Source organism: Salvia splendens, chromosome 9 (assembly GCF_004379255.2).
Source record: "Salvia splendens isolate huo1 chromosome 9, SspV2, whole genome shotgun sequence".
In the NCBI taxonomy this organism is placed as follows: domain Eukaryota; kingdom Viridiplantae; phylum Streptophyta; class Magnoliopsida; order Lamiales; family Lamiaceae; genus Salvia; species Salvia splendens.
The window spans coordinates 18,292,676-18,304,056 of record NC_056040.1 but is presented as its reverse complement, the minus strand read 5'-3'; the positions used below and the strand labels follow the sequence as shown (position 1 = coordinate 18,304,056).

Here is an 11,381-nt window from a genome sequence, read left to right as displayed (position 1 = left end):
ATGAAAAAGGTAATTTATACCTAATTATAATGTGTAGTCAAAATTCGTGCCACCTAATTAGTCCTCTAATCCTTCTCGGATGCCCCACAGTAGTATATACTTTCTATTACTAAAATAACCTTATTTCATGTTTGTGAAAGATAATATATAAAGTAGTAAAAAATAAAGGAAATAGAATAATTGCATATAAATTACACGTAACAAATAACTTTAAATTCATGAGTGATTAGGGTCCTATGAGGCACACTCCTGTCCATCTAAAATATGTGCATTAAAGTAATTTACATGTCATTTTCATTACTACAAAATTGTCTACATATCAAGTAGGAGTACAACATATTTTTAAAAATTCAATTATTATTGATTGGTTTATCTGTTAAACAAAATAGAAAACAGATGTTTTGTTTATACACAATTTTATAGAGTATACATATGTCGTACATGGATTTTGGATCTAATCTCAAATACATAGGTAATGTGCCCATTCACATGTTATATTACAAGCATGAATTATATGGTTCCTGCAACTTTACTTTTATGACAATTGTATTTTTTTAGTTTATTTCTCATATCATTTCATGGCAACACGCTATATTCATTGACAATAACAACATTTTAGTCACAGCTGCAACACCATTTTTGTGATAGCTGCATAAAAAAATTACAATTCAGATCAAATCAAATTGAGAATTAGATTTGAGCATGTGAGGGGAATTTTTTCCATCAAATAGTATTGTCACATTTAGCGTTTTATGCCAAAAAATTATTTTTATATTGAGAAAAGGACACTATTGCAATTTGAACCCAGTTTAGAGTAAAATGATACAAAATATAGTCTATTAGGGTTCCATAAAATTGCCAAAAATATATAGATATGCCTATTTTTATATTTTAGTCCGTCCCATAAAAATAAGCATTTCTATATAATTTTGATAATTTTTTCTCTAATAAAGTAGGCCTCAGCTTATATTAAGTTATTAACAATACTTTAATTATTTTTTCATTATATTTCCATCATAGCGAATTGTACATTAAAATTTGAATTATCACAAAATATACTATTTATGGAACAGATGAAGTATTTTATATTAGGAAAAATGGCCAAAAGAACTATTATTATAAAGTTTGGTCAAATTCTGATTTATCACGTAACTTTAAAATATTGTCAATTTTAACTTTGATGATTTTTAAAATTATCCCATATAATTGAATTTAAAAAAACTGAGCATGACGTGAACATAAAAAATGTATGATATGGATGCCGGAATTGAGCATACATTTTGAGTTTTTGAAATATTGATATATTAATTTAATTCTAAAGTTCAAATCATACACTCAGACAATCAATGTAACGCAGATTACATAAAATTCCGATTGACAATCTATTGTCAATATTATAATTGCGTTAAATACATAAAGTTGCAATTTGAGAATCGATTGTCAATATTATAATGCGTTATATACATAATTTGCCAATTATATTTAATCTGCGGTACATTCTTATCTTGAGTTGATGTAATTGGAACTCTAGAACAAATTTAATAAAAATGTTTTACGTGGTTGTAATTTTGACAAAAATTGAACAATACTTCAACTGCAATCCAATAATTATTCCTTTCATTAGCCATCAAAACAAAAACTCCAAAGAGAGATATACTTTGCTTGTAGTGGTGTAAAAACATCTTATTTCTCACTCTTTCTTCATACTAACCTCATCAACAAGACCCCCCAAAATCTAAAACAAACCCTTCCACTTTTCATTTCTCTCCCTAAACCAGACGATAAAAATCAATTCTTGCCAAGTTCTTCAGCAGAAAATGGGGCAGTCCCTCAACAAATCAGGTAATCATATAGCTCCCGGAATTCAATGAAAATACAGTAGTATAATTCTTGTTGTGCAGGAAGTGAAGAGAAGGAGAAGGAAATCGAGCCCGTGATCCTCAATCACTACGACAAATACTTCAGCAACACCAAGGATTGGAACTACGCAGATTTCTACCATGCTGTTTGCCAAATAGTCGAGTAATTATCTTCATACTTACCATTTTCGAAATTTAATGATGGATAAAAACAGTCTCTGAATGCTTATAAACGTCACTTTTCCTACAGAGAAATTAACAGAACTATAGGCCGACCTCAGTTTAAGGTGCAAGAGAAAAGCAAGCTCCAACAAACCTATAATGCAAGCTAACTCCTAATTTTTTTACCTATTTATTCTGATGTTTTAAGGCAAACAATAGTCACTTTCCTATAACATCTCAGACAAGTCGTTCTTCTGTTCCAGAAACACAGGGGAGGCGAGGGGACACCGTTGAAAAAGGAACAGTTTCAGAAGATCTTGAAAGAAGTGATTCTTGACACAGGGGTTACCAACATAGGAGGAGCAAAGGATATGTTCTTTTACCTGTATGGAGTGCCAGCTGCAGCCTTGTTCTTAAAGCAACGTCTGGCTCCGAAACTTATCCCAAATGAAGTTCTCATCCCTGTTGTCACTTCCGCTACAGTCTTCCTTCTCGCAAAGCTCAACAAACTATAGTAATTCCAACAGTTTCATCTTATCACATTGTATTTCTCAAGCAGCTATGTTCGTGAATCTTAGTCGGAAATAGAGTCTGTGTCCGACACAATGAACAGGGTGCTTCAAGACCATTCATGGTACCATCACAATCAAAAGACATTAAGACATAAAGGAAAGAGATAGGTATTAAATTATCAATGAGCCCAAAAACAAACCATGGAGTGACATAAACAGACATTTAATTAGTAACATTACAATGTACTTGACAATGACAGAAAAAACAATCACCTAAGAATATTAGGTCTTGATTCTGTAATAAAACCATCAACCACACAGGTCGAAATACCTTATTGCGTTTATCAGGGCATTCTTATTTAAACTATCAACCATGAAAAACTTCAATTATGAAAGAAAAATCTCTACGAATCGTCAAATCCCACTTCAGAGCATTTGTTGACATACTGACGACTCCAAAGACTAATATTAAAAACTTTTAGATTTTCAAACTTTCATCATGGCAGACACCACACGGAATGCTTCAGATGAAAGAACTTCACCAGCCACAAAGGTAAAAGGATTTGCTAGAACTTCTACAAATTCCCATCCAGGCCATCCACCACAATCCAAATATCCCTGAAGGCTTATCCAAATGATCCGACCAGAGAATGCATTCAAGCTTATACGATTTCCACGCGCATTACTCACTGAATTATAAGCTCCATTCAAACCATCTGCCAAACTTGACACAAGCTGCAAGAAAATAAAAAAAAAAGGTCATTCCACATAACCTCAAACGGAGAATGCAGAGAAAAGGTTCTATAGTTGGGGAGAGGTGGAGAGAAAGACCTCTTGGAAAGCAGGTGCCTGCAACGCTCCAGACCAACAATGTTCCATTAAAACTTAATAACATTGCCCATTTCCAAACATTGACGGACGAAATGTAGCACCCAAGAACATTTGATGCTGCAGCAATTTGGAAATCACCATAATGTGTAAGAAACCAAACTCAGTAAGATACTAGAGTGAAACCCTTATGCCTAAGATTAATTTGGTAATACTGACATTTTTTAGTAATGAGATATTCAAGGACCCCGCATATAGGTATATACTCCCTCCGTATTCAAAAAATAGAAACATTTGAAACGGCATGGGTTTGAAGGTACCACTGATAAAGTAAGTGAAAGAATTGGTAAAGTAAGAGAGAGGAAAAGAAAAATGAGTAAAGTAAGAGAGAGGAAGAGAAAAAGTAGTGAAAGTAGAGTTAGTGGATTGTGGGGTCCATGTCCTAAAATAGAAAGATTCTAATGTTTCTATTTTTAAGGAACGGCCCTAAATGGAAATAGTTGATATTTTTAAAAAACGGAGGGAGTATAAAAATAAACATGCATGCCACAAGGAATAGACATTACCTTTGCCATCTATGCTTCCTTAATCATCTCACACAAAGAAACGACTTTCCCAAAGTGACTGTCCTTGATACTGCTGCTGTGGCAAGCCAAGTTGTTGGTTTCCTTTCTGAAATTCTTTCTGCTGCTCCTCATAGTGCAGCATATGTTCTGAAAAGGGATGGTCCTGCCAGCCTTTCTGATTATTACTCAGGACTTGTATCGGCACCTGCTTCCCAGGGAAAGGGAAATTAGCAGTTCCCATTAAGCCATTAATATTGCTCACAGAAGGGAATGCAGGGACGACATGATTCCCAGAATTGCTTAACCCAACACCTTGATTGGATGAAGACAGCTGATAGCCATCAAGCCAGCTGTAATCATCTGTTTGAGGAATTGAAATTTCATTCTGGGGCATGCTGTTGAACAATGCTTCATCCACAACCTTGGAAGGAACAGAGCCAAAACCAGGTGGTGGACCGATGTGTCTAACAGGTCGACTCACTGGATTCTTTTTTGAGCCAGTCGGCATGACCAATGATGGTTTGGCGCTCAGGCCATCAACGAATGAACCAGAAGTTAGGATAGAGTCAAACTTAGACGGCACACTAGCTTGTGGATTCATAACAGGATAGTAATTGCTAGGACCAGCATTGATAAATTGGGGGTAAGGCAAGGAAACAGGTGCATGCTGATAAAGTCCAAACTTATCTTGCAGATCAGATTTCACTCCATTTTCCATCAAGTTCATCTGGGAAAAACCATTTGCAATAGGCGAGTGATTTGCTGACCACATCGATGTGCTGGGTTGGATGGGTTGCGGATACTGAGTAGTTCCATTAGCAACAGTGTTAAATCCGGGTGCAGAAGATTTCATGCCTGCAGTCACCGCACTCTGTAAGAGGAACCCATCTTGCACAGCAGAGGGAGATCCCTTTTCATTCCCAAAATCAACCTTGCTAGCCTCACCAACAGAGGCAGAAATCCCTGGAGAAGTCAATTTCAGAGAGAACTCATCCATATGCCTTTCAGTAGTTGGAGGCTTAAATACAATCACCTCGTCATCTTCATCATCCGCTTCCGCACCCACCACTATCTTTGGCAGAGCAGCCAGAGCCATTCGACCTTTCGATGAAATATCTAGCGAGTTAACATTCACATTAGGTTCCAAATGACTGGGAAGCGAAAGATCATCAGAAATCTGAGATTCAACACCAAAGACAAACTTTTTCATCTGATCATCGAAATATACTCCATCAGGGCCAACTCGAACAACATTAGCAAGAGCCTTTCCAGCTGCTATAATCCTCTTTACACGTGCAATCCTCTCTTTGCTGCCTCCATCACCTCCAAATAAGTGCTTCCTTGAAAAATCAAGGATGAGTTGAGCAGGAAGCAGAGGATGGAATCCTCTCAACTCAAAATCTTCAGGTAATGCAAGGCAATTAGCAGTTTCACTCTCATCATACTTGCTCATATTTGAGAAACATGTCTCATCTTCATCTTCATTAATCGACACGAGGCCACTAGACAAGAGCTTATTCAGAAATATGATGCATTTATTCCAGAAAAAAGATCTTGCTTTAACTTGTTTTTCCTCCAATTCACTGCCAACAGCAAAATCCTGACGACACGCCAACCACTCTACAAACACCATAATCCCAGGTAGCAAATAGCTTAATGAGGGATCAGTTAAATGGCTGCACCGCTCAAGAATGCTGCCCACAAATTCAAATGCAGCAGTAAAAGCATTTTGAAGCAGGACAGTGCGTTGTAGAATGTCAGCATAGGATTGGTTTTCACCTTCCCTGCTCACATTATGCACAGTGAATATTAGGACCGCAATCATTCTAATGATTGCAAGCCTACACTCAGCTGCATCTGAACCAAAGTTGAGCTCGTCATCAGCCCCACTGGAAAGAAGTTCCAATAAATCACTTTTAACCATAGAGAATGCTTCAGGAAAGATTTCGAGGCTGGAATCATAACAAAAGGAACAAGTGTCAGTAATTGTCTTCTGCAACTAGAATCTTCTAATGCTCTACCAAATTCAGAACCAACCTCGTGCGCGTGAAGAGAATGCCATTCAACCTAACAAACTTTGTAATAAAAGCTTTGAAGAGTTCAGACTTATTTGGAGCTCTTTCCTTCATTGCACTAGCTACTGGCTTATTTTCCTTCAAGGCAGGCCTTGGTTCGCCTTTGCCTTTTCCCTTTCCAGGCAACCTTGCAGGCGACATCTTCACAGAAGGAGCTTTACCATCACCAAGTATCTGGGAGTAATTCTGACGATTCTGTAAAATAAATGAAAGAGCATTAAGAGAGAACTATAGGGATTCCATATGTATCTTCACCCATTCTGTAACCACTTTAAAATATAACTGTTGTTCAACACTTCCAGAACCACAAGACTTTTAAAAATGAGCAGTGACGGCAGGAAGTTCTGACTTGTAGGTTATTTTCTAAACTTAAGGTTCTACAGAATTAGTTGGCAGGTCAAGTAACTCAGGATGCAAGAAATTGAAGTTGTGCTGTCACAGTAGTCTGGACACTGTTTTTACCTTCTCAAACGCAATGATTAAGTTGTCTCTTGCAGTTACAAATGGGATATCCACAGCTAGACTTCGAAAATAGCGATATATCGACAGCAGTTCATCATTTGAATATCCAGCCAGTATGGCAAGCTAAAAATTGCAAAGGACAACACTCAATTAATGCGACCAAGAGACTCAACGAAGTCAAGCATGCTAGTTAATAGGAAGTAATTAACAAAATAATAATATTGATGTATCAGTGCACCTGATGATGTGGATTACCACTTGAAGGCCATATTGAGGAAGCTTGCAAATAATAGCTTGATGCTGCTGCAAAATCCCGGGCTTTAGAATCCCATTCTCCATATAGGCTTTTGTAACGAGCAAGATCACCCAAATAGATCAGACAGCGATGACATGACATCAAACCTTTTTTCCCCTCTGGAGATTTATTTCCATCTTTTGACACTGGGATCTGATTTTCTGGATCATCAGAAGAATGTCCCAATGGGAGTCCATACTTAGATCTTATCTTCAACATCAAATCATGATAAAATCCAGTAGCCTCAGAGAGGAATGTCTTAAACTGAGTACGGATCTTTGTAAGTCGATCTGGTACCGCACGAAGTGTCCCTTTACCATTTTGGGGTGCAGGTGATCCTGCCGAAGCCGCTGCAGCAAAGAGAGCCCTTAGCTCCTCAATCCTCCTATAATGCAATTGCCATAGAGCATATTCTATATCATGTTGTTCAGAAAAAGCATGGTCTTCAAGGAGAATTGCTTCATAATTTTCACGCATATTCTGCCATGTGTTAGGATCTGAAGGGATTCTGGCCTGCGCTGCTTTCCTTCGCTTGTTCTCCAACTCAACATTCTACAACAGGACAAAGAAGTCAAGTCAGACTAGAGAAAATACACCATTAACTTTTTAGGCAGACGGAGAAATAAAGATGCAATACTTTTTAGGGGTGTCAATCCCATAACTTTTGAAACTGGAATATAAGATCAGAAGATTTTAATTTTTCCCAAATGTCCTATGATGATCCAAATCAAAACTGATGTGTCAAAATTAAATATAATGTAGCAGCACAAGAACATGGTTTTTGAAAAATCATACTCCCTCCGTCCCCAAAGAGTATGAACAATGAGTTCGGCACGGGTTTTAATATATAAGGGGAAAAGTAAGAGAGAGAGGCAGAAAGGGTAGTGGAAATAATGTTAGTGGAGAGTGGGGTCCACACTATTGTAATGGTATGAGTTGTAAATAAGATGGTATGGAAAAGTTATGATTTTATATACCAGTTTTAAAAGAAGTTAATGTAAAGTTGTGATTCAAATGGTAATTATTCCGACTTTTTATGATGGCATGGCAAACACGAGAATCAAAGGAAGTAGTAGGAGATATATACCTTGTTGAAAAGTTGTTGAACACGCTCTCTAGAAGGATTTTCTTTGGCGTTATCCATCAGCAAGGTCATCTTCCATCAAATGAATGATTGCAAAAGTCAATTGAACACAATAGAGACAGTAAAAATACACAACATCTTCATAAGAAACTGACAATGGAATAAAATAGTAATCAGAAATAAAGGGTAAACAAAAAAACAAAGTTCATCGTTATGTGCACCAAATTTTATTACAGTAATTTTGAAAAATAGAGATGCAAAAAAGCATACCAGCCAGAGCGAAACACATGCAAATATTATACTAATCTGATGTCTGCTATAGTGAATACACCTTATTCTTACAAAGGTGCAGCTAAAAGATGCCCTCTTTCAAGCCATGAAATCAAACATTTCAATTTTCAACTGCATAATATCATCTATGTAATAAGTATATTCAGTGTTCATCACACGCCCTAAAAGCGCATAACCAACAATAAATCATACTAATATTTTGCATTAGGTCTAATTGCCAACCCTTTACATTTATATGGGACTATGGGAGTTCGGCAAGGATAAAAATAAGTCAAATAAATAAAAATTAAGTCAAAGCAAGTCTTCATCATAATCAAATAAAGGATAGAATGTCAATGCTCATAAAAGTTGCTCGGATGAATGTTTATAATTCAGTTCCGGAGAGGATTAAATGTTTAAAAAAAACATGCAAGTCAAAACCTTCATTCTTATTTTATTGATACTTACAATAGGACTACAAATATAAATGAACATGAGCAACAATTGGACATGAGCTAAAACATGACAAGACAATTGATTGATAAATGAACCAGATCCCAAACCCTAAAATCATCCATATTGACCGGCATGTGGAAACAACTTCGCATATTTTAGGTTAAATTAGGTTAAATAACTATAAAAACATCAGATATTAACCACCAAGTCCATCAAACATACAAAACTTTAAATTAGACCGACTAAATACATCAATCAAACAATGAGAATTATCATCATAAAATCTATAAGTGCACAGCAACCATAATCTCCCAATAAGAAACCAAAAGAAACTCACCACCAGCAAAACAACTGCACCAGATCGGAAAAATTCCACAGATAAAAACTGAGAATGATTACCCCAATTCAAATTTCATATCCATTCAATCTAGGGTTTGTAATTGTGGACTCTGATTTTGGTGGGTGTTCTGTATCCTCGAAATTCATTAATAATCTAAAGGATTTTCTGATGCCATAGGATTGTGGGAAGTAGAAAAAGTGATGAATTGGTTGAGAGGGAGGGAGAAGGTGAGGGGAGGGAGGCGACTGGGATGACGATGACTTTTTGATTTTTGATTTTCTATTTCTATTTTTGAATTATGTATTTATATTGGGAAAATCATGAAAATCAACCAAGTTTACTCCATACGCAGCCGTCACTGTGTGTAACTCACCTCCTCAAAAATAAAATTGTTTTTTTCCTTCTTATTTTAGGGTAAAAATAAAAATCAAATTGGATATCACTTTTTGTATACAAAATTAATTCAAGGGACGTTAAAATGATTAAATTGTTATTAGGAGGGCTAATTTATAGTCTATTGGTGATAATCTATAATTTATTCAAAGCTAATCAGATATGAATTGCGTGAATATTTAGTCCTCTTATATGAAATGTATATATTCCTTTATTAATTTTTTCAAAAAGGTAGTGCGCTTATATTTAATAGTACTCCCTCCTTCCCTTAAAATTTGACATCATATGACCCGACACGAGTTTTAAGAAATGTAATAAAAAGTGAGTTGAAAAAGTTAATGTCACGTGGATACTACTTTTATATATTAGTTTTGAAATAAAATGTGAGAGGGAATGAGTTAGTGGAATGTAGGGTCCACTACCAAAAATGGTAAAAGTGAAAGGTGACAAATTTTTAGGGACGGGCGAAAAAGGAAATAGGTAACAAATTTTTAGTGACGGAAGGAGTATTAATTTTTTTACTTTTTTTTAATTAATGTATTTTAAAAATTTAATATTATTAGAGAATTTTCTCGTATATGTGTCGTAAATTTAATTCCGTATTTTGTATGATTGTTTAATTATTTGTTTTTAGTGCTGATGATGTGACAAGGCTATGGCTGGGCTATTGCTTATCCAGTTGCTTGTCCAGCTGATGTGGTAAGAGGAATTTAGTGCTGCTGATGTGGTATGGCTGGGCTATTGCTTGTCCGCCGACCACTGGAGATGCTCTTAAAGGAGCGAAGTTGTCTGGATCCTTGCACTGGGCAAGGAGTTTCTGTTTTGCGCTGCAGTTTTCAGTGCTTACGGTTTCATACTTCTCTGACTTTCTCTTTTTAGCAACTTCATTCTTTGAAATTAAGCATGATGGTTAGGCATATGTTGTAGTGTTTTAACTAGTGGTATGTTAATGTGGTTTTTGCTGAGGACCTCTAAGAACTTAGCAAATGGAGTTATCAGCCTAAAATGAAAATGAGGAGTGTCTGACCCAAATAAGGTCTGAACTCGAGTATTATTCAACTTTTTTTTTAAAATGCCGCTGCAAAATTATCATTTTTTTCTCTAAAAAAATTACACTATTAAGTATGAGGCCTCTCTGCTTCTAAAAACTGTTACATAACCTTTTAAATTGTGACTTTTTTCGAGTTAAAGAAGAAAAAGATGCCAAAGTCAAATTAAATCCCTAAATCGCTACAAGAGTGCCTCTCAAAACTCAAAATCTCAAACAAACAGTTTCTGCAGCGCCGGCGACAAATACTTCCCGGCGGCGGCAAGGAGAAGGAAGACGAGAGGTGGGGAATTATACCAAAATATCGGAATACCGGACTTACCATACCGAAAACATACTAAAAATAATGATTTTTCGGTATACCGTAGTTTTTGGTACGGTAACGGTATTAGATTTCCTATACCGCAGTATACCGTTGATTATTAAATATAAATATATATATATATATAATATATATATATGGGTGCATTATAATGATAACCCCAATTTCCGTAATAACCCTATAACCAAATCTGGACCACACATTTTTAAAATCACGCGGTTGATATTCAAACTTAGATTTACTTCATAAAAAAAAGCGCGGGGGTAAATATGTCAATTCGCTCATGATAAAATTTACGTATCCAAATTTCGCTCATTTAATTTCTGAATTTCTCTCATTTTATCATTTTATCAGTCAGTCAAAAGTATCATTTTATCAACTCAGAGTATCATTCTATCCGGGAAAACTATCATTCTATGCAATAAACCTATCATTTTATCATTTTATCAGTCAGTCAAAAGTATCATTTTATCAACTCATAGTATCATTCTATCCGGCAAAACTATCATTTTATCAGTTTTATGTCATTTTGTCACGTTAAAGTATCATTTTATCAGCTTATATGAAATTTCTTCAGCTAAACTATCATTTTTATAAGGTTACTGTCATTTTATCCGCTTAGATTATCATTTTATCAGGCAAAAGTATCATTTTATTAAAAAAAAATGTCATTTTATACACCAAAAATACCTATCATTCTATCGGCTGA

General features: G+C 35.6%; 2 protein-coding genes across 4 annotated transcripts; one reads left to right on the top strand and one right to left on the bottom strand.

Moving 5' to 3' along the window:
• The first annotated feature begins 1,514 nt into the window (after positions 1 to 1,514).
• LOC121747765 lies at positions 1,515 to 2,649 on the top strand. Of its 2 annotated transcripts, none has more exons than XM_042141865.1 (4): positions 1,515 to 1,842; positions 1,902 to 2,022; positions 2,110 to 2,146; positions 2,285 to 2,649. In XM_042141865.1, exons 1-4 carry the CDS (start codon positions 1,818 to 1,820, stop codon positions 2,534 to 2,536), a joined length of 435 nt encoding a protein of 144 aa, XP_041997799.1. In that variant the 5' UTR covers positions 1,515 to 1,817; the 3' UTR covers positions 2,537 to 2,649. The 2 variants fall into 2 exon arrangements, with proteins under 2 accessions (XP_041997799.1, XP_041997797.1); XM_042141863.1 differs by having other exon boundaries at positions 1,523 to 1,842; positions 2,110 to 2,182.
• A 91-nt stretch (positions 2,650 to 2,740) lies between these two features.
• On the bottom strand, positions 2,741 to 9,172 carry LOC121747764 (protein SMG7-like). Of its 2 annotated transcripts, none has more exons than XM_042141862.1 (8): positions 8,907 to 9,172; positions 7,847 to 7,993; positions 6,703 to 7,311; positions 6,465 to 6,587; positions 5,965 to 6,197; positions 3,928 to 5,879; positions 3,365 to 3,481; positions 2,741 to 3,268 (listed from the first exon to the last, which is right to left on the bottom strand). In XM_042141862.1, the coding sequence occupies exons 2-6, from the start codon at positions 7,913 to 7,915 to the stop codon at positions 3,956 to 3,958; spliced, it is 2,958 nt and encodes a 985-aa protein (XP_041997796.1). In that variant the 5' UTR covers positions 7,916 to 7,993; positions 8,907 to 9,172; the 3' UTR covers positions 2,741 to 3,268; positions 3,365 to 3,481; positions 3,928 to 3,955. The 2 variants fall into 2 exon arrangements, with proteins under 2 accessions (XP_041997796.1, XP_041997795.1); XM_042141861.1 differs by having other exon boundaries at positions 7,847 to 7,915.
• Positions 9,173 to 11,381: the final 2,209 nt, after the last annotated feature.